Here is a 17,435-nt window from a genome sequence, read left to right on the forward strand (position 1 = left end):
CGACTGTAGTGGTTCCAGACTGAAGCGCCTAGAACCGCTCGGCCACACTGGCCGGCAGTTTTGCTGTTACTGGTTCAGCTGTCTGAGGGCAGTTCCACTGCACCACATTCAGTATTCAAGTCTGATACTTCACTCTTTAACATAAGCCTTGAGATGCTTAACAGAAAATCCACTTCTCATTCAGCACAAGAAGTTTTTCTCTTATGGGTTAATTTTGCCATCCTCCACTGCGCTAATTTATCAAGCATGAGTTTAAATTTTAGTATCTTCTATCAAATTAAATCCTTAGCTTCTTATGAAGTTTTTTTAACAAACAATTCTATTTAGAGCTTATGACAAAATTATTATAAGTAGAGGAACAAAATGCATGATACTTACAACAGAATTAGAAGACTTTGGCTTAGGAGAATTACTCCTGTTGCCTCGCATTTTCACCCCTAAAATAAAAAAAAAGGTGTTAATGTAGAACACAACATAAATACAAAACAAAAGGTCTCCAGCAATGATATTTGTTTTACAAACCAAAAGCATCATTGACAAATTGTTCATCCTCCTCGTCGTCATCTTCTGGTGCATCTAAGAGTGGTGTGAAAGCATACCTGAAGCAACCACAGAGAAGAAAAACATGAGAAAGCAGAACATAACCACGTAATCCACATCACACATTATAACGAAATACAAAAAAAACTAAACAGGAAGACAAACTTCTAATCATAAAATTATATTTTTCTTAAGTGACATCGTACTGATCATGATGTAAATAACGAAAATTTTGGACATATCACAGAAATTCATCAAACTTATGTCTGACATTTTAATAATAAAGGATGATGACCAAAGCCAGGGTATTTTAGTGCATTGTATCTGCAACTTTGCTGCTCCCAATACACAGATAGGAATTCTTAGGAACAGCCTGAACATGCAGTAACTGGTTATAACATGAAACAACACAAATGTAAATGTTTCCATAAACTGCGAAACTGAACTGAAGGCATCTGGGCAAGTATTCTTGATGTAATAATGGAGTATCACAGCACTTTGATTGCCTGTTCTTCACATTTATCACGTTAATAATGATATTTTTGTTAAAAATGAATACTCACTTCATAAGTCAATAGAATTAGACAGAAAGCAACTACATTGGCACAAAATACTCTCCATCCAGCACTGTACAGTTCTTACAGTTTGTTTCAGTCAATTGGTACGTACATTGTTCAAATGCTGTTTTAGTTTCAACTGACTAGATATTATCAATAGCGTGTAAATACTGCTTGGTCAATGGCTGCATCAAAGCATGATAGGAACTTCATGGAAATGTTCATTCCTAGCACATTTTGATACAGCAATCGCCCAAGAAATATCCAGGGCTACTAATACAGATAGCAAAAAGTTACCTTCCTCCCCCCTGCAAATAGACATCTGAGGACCTAATTCCAATTATAATTCATCATTCTTTGTTCTTTTGTTTTCTTCCAGTATGCTGTCATCTGTTCACTATATTTCTTCTTTCTGTTTTCAGACGATTTTGAACCAGCCTTTTTAACTACACTGTCTTGGAATCTTTCCATTTTCAATACTTTTCCTGAAAGTATTCTCTGTTATTTATATCTTCTATTTTTATATTATTTCTTTCTAAATCATCCTTTACTTCGTTGAACCAGCTTCTTGTGGATTTCTTCCCCCACAAATATTTGAAAATGTTATCAGTTAATTTACTGTCTTGCATTTGAAATAAATTCCCAACAAACATGATTTTTCTTTTTCTCATTACATTTTAAATATTTTCTATATTTTGTTATATTTCAGCATTACTTCATAATTTTCAACCTTCTGCTGTGTTTTGTGGTCCTAATATTTTCCTTATAATTTGCCTTTTTAGTACTTCTAATTTATCTACATTACAGTTTAAAGCCAGGCATTCATTTACATACAGGTGTTCCGGTTCCCCTACTGTGTCCCAACACCTTATTTTTGCATTTCTGGATGGGCCTTTTTTATTGCAGTTGTTTTCAGCAATGCCATATGCTCTCCTCATTTTATGCAACCTTTCCTCTATTGAAGATTTTTCCAAGTCATTTTCTTTGATTATCTCCCCACTAGATATTTGAAATTTTTTATCCTCTATTTGGCAAATATCTATTTTCAGGAATTTTGGAGCATCCTCAGCATTTGTTAAAAGTTTTGTTTTTTCCATAGAATTTCTTAAGCCAGTTCCGCTGGATATTTCTTCCAGGAGTTTTATTTGAGTTATAACAGATGCCACATTTTCAGCAAGTTGTTTTATTTTATGGCCAATTTAGATATTACTTTTTTGCCATTTGCCGTGTTACTTTCTGACGGCCCTCTTTTTAAGCACCATATGTAAGTTATTTTTGTCTTATCTCATATCAAGTACATACTACAGCATAGATAGAGTTAATTACCATCCTATGGTTGAAACATGAACCTAGGGCTGTGAACACAAATTTACATGGCCCTGTGACCCTAACAGGCATCAGTGTAGTATGGAGGTGCAGCCGAGTGAAGTTCAGTGTTCCCTTCGACTCTGCCTGAAATATTATCCCTCTCACATTTCTCTAAAGCTTGCTGGTTTCACCATCAAAAGAATTCCTCTTTCTCTCAATAATGAAGCAATCTTCAAACTCTTTAATAAAGGTAACAGTTTAGTGTGTTCAGTTTTTTGTTCCACAGTTGTATGCTATCGAAGGTCTCAGTACATGAAGCTATTTAAATCCCATCCCATCAGCATGAGACCACTCAGTCGGTCGCCACCAGCGCACGGAGACAGATGTGTGCAAAGGGTAATTATGACTCTTCCACAAGCACAATGTAGTACTTTATGACATTTCTCAATTTAAATCTAACAATGGAAAATCCAGGATGGAATATAACAATATTATGAAAAGGAAAGTTGCTACTCATCCTATAGCAGCAATGCTGAGTCGCAGATAGGCACAACAAAAAGACTGTCACAATACAAGCTTTGTCAGCCAGCAAGGCCTTTGTTGAAAATAGACAAACACACACACACACACACACACACACACACACACACACACACTAGTGAGTTCAACTTTCCTTTTCATAATATTGTTACATTTCTCAATCTAATATTTTTAGTGTTTATTTTGTGTTTTAGACATATTTGGTCAAAATGGATGACGAAGAACGGTAGGCTGAGCATTATGCTGTTGGCTGGTGGAGCCATCAGACGGTGAAGACAACTTTTATCACAGATGGTAGTGAACATGAAGAATACTGGTAAAGATGGAACTAAGTAGTGCAAAAACACCTCAACAACAAGTTTTGACACATTCTGAAAAATATCATGAGCAGGAACCTGGAGTGAGCTTGGTAGCAAGTTCGGCACAATCAGTTGTTGAATGCTGGAGTCTGTTTTGCAATGAAAATATACTTAGTATTAATATTATGAGAAGGAAAGTTGCTACTCACCATATAGCAGAGATACTGAGTCGCAGATAGTCACAATAAAAAGACTTTCACACTTAAAGCGCGCACGGGGGAGGGGGAGGGATAGTATGGTGGAGATGACAGACGGTGAAGTGCTGCAATTTAGGCGGAGGGCAGCGGACAAGTGGGGTAGGGGGGGGGGGGGGGGTTAGAGAAAAAGGAGAGAAATAAATTAAAATATTATTTACAGGAAGGATAGCAGCTTGTGAAGTGAAGTGGTTGAAAATCACTATTTCGTTATGGAAAAGGGCATGAGTGAACTGAACATTAACATAGGCTTCTTGTATCTCTGCAGACTTTACCAATCTGGGAGGCAGAAAACAGCTGCCTTTGGGCTTCAGACAGTACAGGCGTTGAAATATTTCGATTAGCAATGACTTAGCAGCGTTTTCATTTTATTTCAATCTGTCTTCGTTTTGATGATAATCTACATGTGAAGAAAGAAAACTGTTGGGCAACTTGACATCAATGTGTCAGATATGTGAAACGTTCAATGAAATGGCAAAACAGCCCATGTCCTTGGAGGATACACAAGCATAGATGAAATGCTGCTTGCATTCAGAGGCAGATGAAAATTTACATAATACATACCACCAAAACTGGCCGAATATGGCATAAAGATATTAGCTTTGGTTGATACAAAGAACTTTTATACCTTCAACCTTGAAATATATGCCAGGAAGTGGCAGATGGACCATTTTCACTGATGTTCCATAATTGGTTAATGAGCTGTGAACTAGTGTCACATTTTCTCAAAGAAAATAAGCTGAATTCCGTGGAAACAGTGCATAAGAACAAGAGACAAGTCCCTCTGGAATTTTTTGAAACGTGGTAAAGAAGTTTATTCATTTGAAGTTGATTTCCAGTTGGGTGTACTCGGAGTCTTTCGCAACGGCATACATGAACAAAACGTTCTCAGTTTTCAAGCCGTGTCAGTTTGCATAAAATCCTTGAGCTTTTGATGACCATCTCCGCCATCGTCGTCAGGAGTTCACTGATTGCCGGGGCTGCTACGGTTTTTCGCTTATATAGGCATGATGACATCATCAGCAGCCAACTAGATAGACCCAATGTGACGCACGCGCGTATGTTGACCCGAGCAGATAGCGCGGAGCTAGCTGGATGACGGTTCTATATCAGCACTAAGTAAAGGCCTCAACTTTTCTCCAGCTCCACGACGTCTGCCAATATTGGATATAATTAGTGGAATAGAGCAGTGCATTAGGAATCTTTCACACGATGCAGCTGAGGACGTCAGGCTAACTACCAGCCATATCCTGGCGAAAGCTAAGTCACCAAAATCTAATATTAGCCAGGAGGAACGATGTTGCTTACAGTTATTACATGAGAATGAAGACTTGGTTGTCTTGCCAGCAGACAAAGGGAATGCCACTATTGTTCTGAACTCTGCAGACTGCCACCTGAAGATGCTATATTTATTAGAAAACACTACATACCACAAGCTTAGTCGTGACCCCACACAGGCCATTGTCAGAAAGATAGGGAAGTTATTATAGAATTCTGGTTTGCCAGATGAAGTGGTAAAGAAATTGAAATTAACGCCTTGTGGCCAGACCTCCCAGGCTTTATGGATTATCAAAGATTCACAAAGAAAGTCCTCTGAGGCCCATTGTTAGTGCAATCAGTTCGCCCACCTGCAGACTTGCTAAACATCTGGCAGGATTATTAGCATCAAAATTGGGACATTGAACACCATGTTGTCAACTCTCAGAAGTTTGTTGAGACACTCAAGAGAATGAAGATAGGCCCAAACAACCTAATGGTTAGCCTGGATCTCGTGTCACTTTTTACGTGGGTGCTAATACAAGATACGCTGGATCTTGTGGCCCAACATTTTCCATCTGGAATCATTAAGTTGTTCTGTCACGTCATGACGACAACATACCTTTTGAAACTTCCTGGCAGCTTAAAACTGTGTGCCGGACCAAGACTTTAACTCGGGACCTTTGCCTTTTTTGGGCAAGTGCTCTACCATCTGAGATAACCAAGCACGACTCACGCCCCGTCCTCACCGCTTTACTTCCACCAGTACCTTGTCTCCTACTTTCCAAACTTCACAGCTCTCCTGCGAACCTCATTCTGGAAACATCCCCCAGGCTGTGGCTAAGCCATGTCTCTGCAATATCCTCTCTTTCAGGAGTGCTAGTTCTGCAAGGTTCGCAGGAGAGCTTCTGTGAAGTTTGGAAAGTAGGAGACGAGGTACTGGTGGAAGTAAAGCTGTGAGGACGGGGCGTGAGTCATGCTTGGGTCGCTCAGATGGTAGAGCACTTGCCTGCGAAAGGTAAAGGTCCCAAGTTCGAGTCTCGCTCCGGCACACAGTTTTAATCCACCAGGAAGTTTCATATCAGCACATACTCCGCTGCAGAGTGAAAATCTCATTCTGGAAACGTACTTTTTGTACTGCGATGAATATTATGAGAAGACGGACGGCACAGCCATGGGATCACCACTGTGTCTCCAGCAATCGCAAATTTCTTCATGGAGCACTTTGAAGAGCAGGCTCTGCAAACTGCAAAATTACGGCCGTCTTTCTTTCCAAACAATATACTGATGACACCTTCTTGATATGGCCTCATGGTGAAGATACACTACAGCAGCTCGTCAATCACATGAATGGTGTCCATCCCAACATTAAATTTACTGTCGAGATGGAGAAGTACTGCAAGCTACCGCTCTTGGATGTTTTGGTTGAGCGGAAGGCAGGAGGCCAGCTTGGTCATTCAGTGTACCGCAAACCAACACACACTGATCAGTACTCGAAAGCCAATAGTTTCCACCACCCTGCACACAAGAAAGGGGTCCTGAACACATTGGTTCATAGAGCCAAGATTATCTCTGACGACGACCACCTACAGTCTGAATTGCAGAACTTAAAACATGATTTCAGGGAAACTGGATACAGCAAAAGTGACATCACAAATGCTTTCAAGGGCCGCCGACAAAAGACACCTGGTGAATCAGTAGAAGAGGCCAAAAGGACTGCATTCCTGCCACACCGTGGAGCAACTAGCAGTGAGTTAGGAGCTTGACAAGTCGGCCATAGCGGAGCATTGCCTAGAAAATGGACATAAAATACAGTTCGAAAATACAAAAGTGTTGACTCATGCTTCTACATATTGGGACTCCGTTATAAAGGAAGCAGCTGAGACTCGTTTAAACAATAACAATTTCAACAGAGATCAGGGGTACACACTCAGGAGGGCATGGTGGCGGGCGTTGGACATCGAAAGAAAGCAAAGACAGATGCACAGCGTGGGAGTGGCAGTTTCAAACGTGGCGCCTGCCCTTGGCACCACCTGACGTCACCGGTGCTGCCATGGGCAAAAGCTCCGCTAGCTGCCCGGGTCGACTTACGCACGCGCCACACTGGGTCTATCTGGTTGGCTGCTGATGATGTCATCATGCCTATATAAGCGAGAAACCGCAGTAGCCCCGGCAGTCAGTGAACTCCTGACGACGATGGTGGAAATAGTCATCAAAAGCTTGAGGATTTTATTTGAATTGACGCGGCTTGAAAACCAAGAACATTTTATTCACGATTTCCAGTTGGGTTTGTGTCTTGTATACCAAAGAAAAACAAACCTGTATTGCTCATATCTATAGTCTTCCCCACAATGCTCAGATTGATGAATGGACTGGAGAGAAGAAGAAATCAGAGATAAAAATGCTTTATAATTGAATGAAAGGTGGAGTAGGCATTGTAAACAAGTTGTTTGATGTATTATGTAAGACCCAATTCAAGAAAATTGCCTCAGTGTTCTATGCAAAATTGAATAGGGTTCGCATAAGCACTGATATTGTTCATCAATAAAATATAATAATAAGACCCAAAAACATTCTAGTTTTATCAAAACACAAGGCCATATGCTTGTCAATGAATATCTGATAGCCCGAAAAGAAATACCTGCATTCCAGAGGACTTTGCATACGAGAATCTGAGAGTTCACCAGAGAATCTTCGCAGGAATTGACTGCCAGACTGATTTATTACTGATTATGTGACTAATTTCCCATCTTTTCTTAAAACGGCACCAATAAATACTTAGGACTCACCACATCCTTGACATACTGTCTTTCTTTTATCACATCCTCGCCAGGTTAAGATTCTACAAAAACCTCAAACTTCAGAAAAACAGTCTAAATCAAAATTCAAAGTCTGGAATGAAATACTCTAAACACTCTTCCCAAGTTGATTACATGTATTTTTCACCAAATCACAGGCTAAATCAAGCTGAAATTTGGTGATTAGTAATACATCAAGAAGTTTATTCCAATTCAAGTTTACGTTTGACACAGAATCTTATGAAGCTATAAATATAGCTTGTCCAGTTGTCTTGTAATTTAGAGGCACCACATCTGTAAGTTTCTCACTTCCACACATCTCCATCTTGACACTAGGTACAAGTATTAGAAACATCACAGCAAAATACAGGGTGTAACACAAAGCTATAGCCAAACTTTCAGGAAACAATTCTCACATGTACAGGACGAAAATATGTTACATGGATGTGGGTCAGGAAATGTTTTATTTCCATATTAGAGCTCAGTTTCTACAAGTCAACAACACAATCTTCAAAATGATGCCTGATCCGTGGATAGCACATGTGGGGTTGACACATAGTTTCCAAAAATTACAGGGTTGACACACTGTTGAATGAAAATCAGCTACTGTTAGTGCCTGCACACACTGCACATGGAACAGATACAGTAGATTCTCATGAAGCACTTTCAGACAGACATGTGGTCAACATTACTTGTTGCAGCTGTCATATGCTGACACCAAGGTCGTAGTCAACTGCACAAAGAAATTCCTCCTACAGTGAAGATGTCCTCATCCTACATCTCCCCCAGCCATGTTTAGTAGGCTTAAATGTCCCACGTTCCCAAAGACTATAATCAACTGCTTCACATGTGCTCTGTTGGGGCACTGCCATTCTGGAAATCTCCTCCACAGTACCATGGTCATTACTATTTGCCAATCCATACAGCAAATGGGCATCTACCAACTCCACATTGCAGTACTCTTCCACTACATTTTACCGGAAACCATGTCTGGGACAAATTCGGAAGAGCTGATGCTATGTGCATGATGCTAGTAGAGGAATGAAGTCAGCTGCATGTCAACACAAGCAATGAAGTGAATCTGATATCAACATTATCTTTGTTTAATTGGAACAACAATGACTGGTGGTGAACCTAAGAATTACAACTTACTGTACATTCTAACTAAACGCAACCAAGATGTTATTTTGAAAATTTCATGTAAGAAATCATTTCATGGAATGCCGGTACGTTCTGTTTCTGTGTTTTTTGATTAATGTGATTTCGAAGTATAAAATGAGCTCCAACATTAAAATAAATTATTTCTTGACCCAAAAATAAATTATTTCTTGACCCATGTCCATATAACATTTTATTCCTTTATGTGTGAGGAATGTTTCCTGAAAGTTTGCCATGCCTTTTTGTTGAACCCTGTACACCTGTGCTTTTGTCAAACACAGCAGAAAAACCACAAACTTCAAGTGTTTCCTCCAGAGCTAATAAAATATCTATGAACTGCTGCAGCAATTCTATAGCAAGAATTTTTTAGACTTAGTGTTTCCCGAGGCATTGCCTTTAAGTGTGGCTACTAGCTTTCCACAAGTTTCAACTTCTACCTGTTCCTGATCCACTGTGAAGAAGTGTAGTGCTGTGCACGTTATACTTCCTGGTAGAATTTTATATGCTCAAACAAACTAATCCAATAATCCAGATAAATAGATCTGTCTTCTCAAATAATAGAGGCATGGCACTCCACTAGTTAAACCTATTGTCAGAATCAGAACAAACTGATCAAAGCAAATGTTATATCTGTTTCAAAGCCTTGCGAGCGGAGAATAGAACTACACTTCTCTCCAACACAGGCTCCAGGCAGCGAGCAGTCGAAAGTGCTCCCAAGTTGGTAGCAAGCCAGTGATTGTGCTGCTTTACCGCATTAATAGATACATATTGTTCAAGCAGCACAGTTACTAATTTTGAATAAATTTTATGTCATTTACTGTTGTTAGTTGCTAACAAAAACTGAAAGCCTCCGATGATGCTCTTTCATGAGGCACCCATTTACCTACGCACATAACCAAACCAAAATACTGAGTGCAGGTGCAATTGATGATATAACTTACCTTTGGTTGTTGTTTGTTGGTCTCCACAGCACCATTATGACTAACAGGATAATAGAAAATAAAAGATGCCAGTAAGCATCATCAACCCATAGTTCTTTCCAGTCCTGAAAGAAAACAGAAGACTATTACTAAAGAACTTGCTTGTCCTTCATTAATGATGAAGAATATCAAAATTTCATCCACCAATTCCTAATTGTTCATAACAAATATAAAACTGAACTGTGGTTAAAAATTATCCCACCATTTGGTTGTATAGCAGTATCTTAGCATCAAAACTAAAAGCTTAATGTCTACATTTCCAAATCATCCAGTGTCTTTGTTGAGGTTGTGTACTGTCATCTATTCCTACTTCACATTACTGTTTGTGTTATTTTGTTGAAAACTGACATGGTGGGGCCATGGCTGCATGAAAATACAGTTTAATTCTCACAATAAAGTAAAAACAGTGGCTGGTTGGCATGTTTACTTTATTAAAAGAATTAAGCTGTGTTGTTTCTATATTTGGCTATCTCACTTCTTGTTGTTCCCACCTGTAGCTGTTCCAAGCACGTGTGTGTGGGTGCTGCAACCCCAAATGTCGTTTGTACACACACAAATAATTTCTAAATTGGCTATCCCGCTGTACCAATGCAAATACTAAAATATAGTCAATCTCCTCTAGAATGTATAGTAAGAAGCTGTTCAATAACACGTTTTCACTAGTGCACTACTCAGTCTCTCTCTCTCTCTCTCTCTCTCTCTCTCTCTCTATGTTCTTTTTTGTTTGTTTTATTGAGAAACACAAAGAGAAAATCAGTTCTGTGAGACGCTTTAATGACTATAGTACACTTCAATGGAAACATTACCATACACCTTACTGTTCACAGTAATTGATAAGCACGCACCTACACAACTTATTTCAAACAAATGCAATCTCTCTCCATCTCTTCCACCTAGCCTCCCCATGAAAACCTTCCACGAACGCCTTACTTCCTTGCTGGCTCCAATGACTAGTTCAGTATCATGGTTTTATAAATAAGCCTTTCAATTTCATTCTGCATGCATAAAATGGCCACATTACCATAATCCTGAACCACAATGCAGCTCTTACCTATATAAGTGGGAACTATCAATCCAATACATCAGAAGTTCTCTTAATTCCCTTTGCATAAACCTCTGCTAAAGTCTCCTCCTTAATTCCATTTCATAAATATCACTTTCTCTTCTACCACTTTGCACATCATCCTGTCAATATGCCACCTCCCTCCCATCATTCTCCTCTAGCTCTCAGTTCTGTGAACGACACCTTTTCACTCCTTATTTTCTACTTCCACCTGTCTTTTCCTCTAATATTCCTCCACACATCTCCCCACGCCTGCCTCCTTCCTTGCCAATATTACTGATTCTCAGCTGCCAGTGGAGCAGACACAGATGGGGGATCACCCTAGCAAAGACATGGACTGCAAATGGGGAAATCCAATGAAATAAGTGACTCTGACAAAGGGCAGAGTATTATTACGCAGATCCTGTGAACGAGTTCTCGAAAACAGCAAAGCTGATCAAATGTTTACATACTACTGTTGTGAGCATCTATGGAAAGAGATATGACTGTGAAACTACAACTAACTGCTAAATGTCTGGATGTCCACGACTCTTCAGCGGACGTAGGGTTCAGAGGCTTGTCTTTTTTTTTTTGTGGTTTTAGGGCGCACAACTTCAATGGTCATTAGCGCCCTGACTACTCTAAGAATGCACCGCGAGGCACAAGTTGACCACAACAACTAAAAGGGAAAACACGATAAAAGACAGACTGACAGGCATAGGATTAAAAAACAGCATCATCAAATGTCCTTAGCGAGGTTTGTCAAATTGATAAAACGAAGAACACGAGCAGCTGCTCGTGGGTCATCCGCTAAAATGGCATCGAAAGTATTTGGCAGGTTAAGATCGAGGCGCAGTGTGTTAAGATCTGGACAGGACATCAAAATGTGTCTAACCGTCAGCAAGTGCCCACATGGGCAGAACGGCGCCGGCGCAGCCGTCAGCAGATGGCGATGGCTGAACCGGCAGTGTCCAATTCTTAACCGGGCTAAAACGACCTCCTCCCGCCGAGAAGGGCGTGAGGAGGACGTCCAAGCCACGGGAAAAGGTTTTAAGGCCCGAAGCTTGTTGTCAGTAAGTGCAGCCCAATCGGCATGCCACAGAGATAAGATGCGCCGACAAATCACCCTGCTAAAATCGGACGAAGGGACACAACAAGAAGCTGTCCGAGGCTGGAGGACCGCAGCCTTGGCCGCGGCATCTGCAGCTTCGTTCCCAGGGATACCGACATGGCCAGGAACCCACATAAAGCTAACTGGAGAACCGACGTCCACCAGCTGCTGAAGAGAGCGTTGGATCCGGTGTACGAAAGGGTGAACCGGGTACGGATCACTGAGGCTCTGGATGGCGCTCAGGGAATCTGAGCAGATGACATAAGCAGAATGTCGGTGGCGGCAGATGTAAAGAACAGCCTGGTAGAGGGCAAAGAGCTCAGCTGTGAAGACCGAACAATGGCCATGGAGCCGGTATTTGAAACTTTGTGCCTCGACAATAAAGGAACACCCGACCCCGTCATTGGTCTTAGAGCCATCTGTATAAATGAAAGTCATGTCGATGAACTTCGAACGAAGTTCCAAAAAACGGGAGTGGTAGACCGAACCGGGAGTGACCTCTTTTGGGAGCGAGCTGAGGTCAAGGTGAACGCGGACCTGAGCCTGGAGCCAAGGTGGCGTGCGGCTCTCGCCCACTCGAAAGGTTGCAGGGAGGGAAAAAGTAAGGTGTTGAAGGAGGCGACGAAAGCGAACGCCAGGGGGTAGCAGGGCAGAGACATACAACCCGTATTGACAGTCAAGAGAGTCGTCAAAAAAGGAACGATAAGACGGATGGTCGGGCATTGACAGTAGCCGACAGGCATACCGACAAAGCAGTATATCGCGCCGGTAGGTGAGTGGCAATTCGCCAGCGTCAGCATGAAGACTCTCTACGGGACTGGTATAAAATGCTCCGATCGCAAGTCGTAAACCCCGATGTTGTATGGAGTTGAGGCGGCGTAAGATGGATGGCCGTGCAGAGGAGTATACGAAGCTCCCATAATCCAGCTTGGAGCGGACGATCGACCGATATAGACGAAGTAGGACGGTTCGATCCGCTCCCCACGACAGACCACTGAGAACACGGAGGACATTTAAAGAACGGGTACAACGGGCGGCCAAATATGACACATGTGGAGACCAGCTAAGTTTCCTGTCAAATGTAAGGCCTAAAAATTTGGTTGTCTCCACGATTGGGAGAGCAACGGGACCGAGTCTTAAGGACGGTGGGAGAAACTCTTTGTATCGCCAGAAGTTAATACAGACCGTCTTCTCGGCAGAAAAACGGAAGCCATTGGCGACACTCCAGGAGTAAAGACGGTCAAGAGAACGCTGAAGACAGCGCTCCAGGACACGTGTACACTGCACGCTGCAATAGATGGTAAAATCGTCCACGAAAAGGGAGCCTGATACATCAGCTGGGAGGCAATCCATTATTGGATTGATCGCGATGGCGAAGAGAGCGACGCTCAAAACTGAGCCCTGTGGCACCCCATTCTCCTGGCGAAAGGTGTCGGACAGGACAGAACCCACACGTACCCTGAACTGTCGATCCATTAAAAAGGAACGAATAAAAAGAGGGAGGCGACCGCGAAGGCCCCATGTATGCATGGTGCGGAGGATGCCCGCCTTCCAACAGGTGTCGTAAGCCTTCTCCAAATCAAAGAACACAGCCGCGGTCGGGCGCTTCCGCAAGAAGTTATTCATAATGAAGGTCGACAAGGTAACCAGATGGTCAACAGCAGAGCGGCGCCTACGAAATCCACATTGTACATTGGTAAGTAGGCGTCGAGACTCGAGCAGCCAAACCAATCGAGAGTTAACCATTCGCTCCATCACTTTACAGACACAGCTGGTAAGCGAGATAGGTCGATAACTGGAAGGCAAGTGCTTGTCCTTCCCCGGCTTAGGAATCGGGACAGAGGCTTGTCTGCCCTGTACAGTAGGATAGATGGTGATCTGTGGCATCTCTGTCAAAGGAGTCCAACCCTGTTACAGGCACAAGTGTTTCAGAGCACACTGTTGAACTTTGAACTCCACAGTAGACCACGTGGGTTCACACATTGACCCAACAACATAGTCAATTACAATTGCAGCAGTCACGGGACCATTGGGATTCGATCGTCGCTCAGTGGAAACAGGTCGGCTCTTCGGGTGAATAACATTTTTGCTACACTAGGTCGACGGTTGTCTCCACAAACACCATCATTGAGGTGAACACCAGCTCAAAACATGTTGCAATCTATGGTCGCAGGCTAGTGGGAGCAGTATTATGCTATGGGAGACATTCTCCTGTGTTTGCATGAGACCAGTGGTAGTAATCCTAGACACGCTGACAGCTGCGAACCACCTGCATCCCCTCATGCTTGATGGTGATGTCATCTTTCAGCAATATCACTGTCTGTGTCTCAGAGCCAGAACCATGCTACAGTGGTTTGAGGAGCATTACAGTAAACTAAAGTTGATGTCTCAGCAACCAAATTAGTCTGATGTAAATCCTATGGAATCCACCTGGGATGCTATCGAATATTGTCACCGCATACGCAAATCAGCAGCCCATTATTTTCGCGAATTACATGATCCATGCGTAGATACCTAACGCTACATCTGCACTAACCTACCAACGAATTGTCGGATCCCTTATATGCAGAATCAGTGATGCATTTCGTTCCACAGAAAGACAAACAAGCTATTAACCAGTGGTCACTATGTTTTGGTTCATCAATGGGTATTTCAACATTAAAGTTGCTATCAAAAGCCAAAGTAATTAATAATATCTCATAGACAGCTGTCTGGGCCAGTATCAAGAATTAACAGGATTTAAAAAAGGATGTAAGGAATCTGATGGCTGTGGTACACATCCAAAAGAAAACACCCACATATAAGTATCTTTGGTGATGCATTAGGTTTCTAAGTTATCGAGGGCCAAAGTTATTCATTATATAACATACAGCTATTTCTACATCATAAGTCACCAATATCACAAAACAGCTCAAAAACCTAACTACTTACCGTTAAGCAGTTTGTGAATCTGTGGTATTTTATTGAATACAGCATGAATATTACAGAAGCACCCACAGCAAATATAAGTGTGTTGGTGAAATGGTGGTATAAAGAAAGCTTCACCAAATTCCTGTGAAGAGCAAAAATGAAAATTAGATGTACGTAGCGACTGCGACAAATCAAAACACATTTTAGGTCAGTCATTATTCATCATTTCAAGGAAAATATTCTTACATCCTTCACAAATTATCAAGGACACATTATTTCACTTTTTGACTAGTTTGCACTACAATTTAAGGTTCTTGGCCACAGTCTAAAGTTAGTACATCATTTTCTTTGTTTTCATGATGTATACCTAAAAATAAACAAGAGAAGAAAAGTAAAAGCTACTTCAAAAGGAAATTCACCACAAAACACAGTACCTGAACATATTACAATGATGAGTAACAATCAAAGTTGAAAAACAGAAGCTAGTTTTGTACAATGGTGGCGTGTAGGCCTTTTATAAAACATTGACACATGGGAAGTAACTTGCACAATTTTTCATGATAGTTCAACAGGAAATAACGGTCTTATGCTGCAGTGGACTATTATGTATCACCTAGTTTCCATGCAAGATGCTTCCACTACATAAAAAAGACAGTGTAGTGAGCCTTAAAAAGAAGTTATGCCTCCTCCTCCAGAGTCCACACCTCTGATTTTTCCCCCTTTTGCTGTGTCAAATAAACATGATTCATTTTCTGTGGTGGGTAACACTTGTAAATTTCTAATGTCTTTCAGCGTCTTCATAGTACCAATTGCATACTGTTAAATCATCTTTTGTTGTGGCATGATTTACACACTTTTTTACTCCTGTTTATTGAAACAGTGGAATTAAAAGAAACAAAAATATTAACCTTCAGTATTCTAATTGCAGTCCGTCTTCCTGGGTCTACTATTTATGAGCAAAAACGTCAAGTCATACAGACAATGCAGTGACATATATAATTTGGGGTAGAATATTAACCTTTCTGCTACAACATGGAATATCAGGATATGTCACAAGGCCATCTCATACACGACACTTAGCTAAAAAAAAAAATTGCTTTTCTCCTTATGAATCAGGTTCATTTGGTTTTCACACATAACACACATTAGTGCTGTTTTCTGGAATTGGTATTCTAACCACTGACTCTCAGTATTTATTCCTTAATGAAATTTGTTGCAAATAAAGTGTGTGATATCCAACCAATATCTCAATACATAGTGTCAATTCTAGGAATAAGAACAATCTACATATAGACCTAAAATCACTTACCTTAGTCTAAAAGAGGCCCAATACCCAAGAACACCCATTTTCACTACATTGCCAGCAACCATTAACAATTTGGTTTCACGTATAGCACATTTCAAAGATAGTTTGAAAGACTTTTTGGTAGACAACTCCTTATACTATACAGATTAATATCGTAACAGGGAGTGTTAGACCAGCTTAAGTAAAAATGTCTGTTAGATTCCAGTTTTGACAACACTTGATCACAACAGTCAAGAGTAGGTATTTTGAGTGTGATAAATTTCTTGGAAGTGCATAACTATGTTTTATTCTGACAGTGTTTTAATTCTGTAAATATTAGTAGTTCCATTTTACTGTAATGTATTCACATATGGTGACACTCTCATAACAAATGATCAGGGAAGTGAGTATAAAATGCAAGTGTTTTTTTATGTTATAGTTACATTATACTTTCTGACATGCTCCCCACCCACGAGAATCATCTCATTTTTGAGTCTGTAGAGGGAAAACTGAAGCTAATCTAATCTACTTTGTGGAACAGAAAACAAACAAGACATGTTGGATCCAACAGTGCCCTGTGAAGGACAGTTAAGTTTTGTAGTAGCTTCACTAATAACAGAACAATGATGACACATTATTCTCTTTTAATTTTCCTTCATTATACCTAAAACATGAAGCATCTGATTATTAGTAAACTGACTTTCTTATTGAGGTTATCAGGACAAACCTTTTCATATATTACACAACACAAAGTATGACTGAAGCATCAATAAAAACTGCAGTGTGTAACAGTTAGTTTTATAATCAGTTTTGTATAAGTAATCTCATAATTCAATAATGTCACTAAATCATAAAGCAGAAAATCAGCTTACCTACGAAGTCTCAAAGTTCTAGTTGTTTGAACAAGACTAGTAAATATCCACCAACAAATGATAGAGTCGAGAACAGCAAGTGGAATGCCAGATATAAGAACTTGATTGCTGCGGTCATTCTTCTGGTGCATAACACGGAGATAGCTTTCTATTGATGCTAATACAAAATATAGAAGTCCAGTCCCCACAACACGGTGCAGCATTGGACCAAGCCGTGGCCTGAAAACACAAAGAGATATTGAAAGTAAATGTACACTTTGAAACAACATATCACGCAAAGATATATGAACTCATAAGTACCAGCCCTCCTATCAACTGTGACAAGCAGCTATGGAAGAGCAGACCAAAAAGGATCTGAAGGATTACTCTTGGACTTGTTAAACCTAGGATCGTAAGCTAAGAAATGAAGGCACAATAGGAGAAAACAAATTGCGTAGGAAAGATACAGCAGCTGATTAAAATATCTCGCTGCCCACCTGGCCTTAATTTACGTTAATTTCTTCCATCTCAGCTTTTCTTCGCTG

The 17,435-nt window shown here is 40.8% G+C and overlaps 1 protein-coding gene across 1 annotated transcript in view; it reads right to left on the minus strand.

Annotated features, from left to right (window-relative positions):
- The window catches only part of LOC124802470 (transmembrane protein 87A), a 74,781-nt gene that overhangs the window by 19,917 nt on the left and 37,429 nt on the right, over positions 1 to 17,435 (minus strand). The window contains exons 9-13 of the mRNA XM_047263259.1: positions 16,912 to 17,130; positions 14,776 to 14,896; positions 9,653 to 9,756; positions 523 to 599; positions 379 to 437 (exon numbers count right to left, since the gene is read on the minus strand). Of these exons, the coding sequence (XP_047119215.1) occupies positions 379 to 437; positions 523 to 599; positions 9,653 to 9,756; positions 14,776 to 14,896; positions 16,912 to 17,130 (580 nt within the window). The remainder of the gene's footprint in view (positions 1 to 378; positions 438 to 522; positions 600 to 9,652; positions 9,757 to 14,775; positions 14,897 to 16,911; positions 17,131 to 17,435) is intronic.

The sequence above is a fragment of the Schistocerca piceifrons genome, chromosome 6 (genome assembly GCF_021461385.2).
Source record: "Schistocerca piceifrons isolate TAMUIC-IGC-003096 chromosome 6, iqSchPice1.1, whole genome shotgun sequence".
Classification (NCBI taxonomy): Eukaryota; Metazoa; Arthropoda; class Insecta; order Orthoptera; family Acrididae; genus Schistocerca; species Schistocerca piceifrons.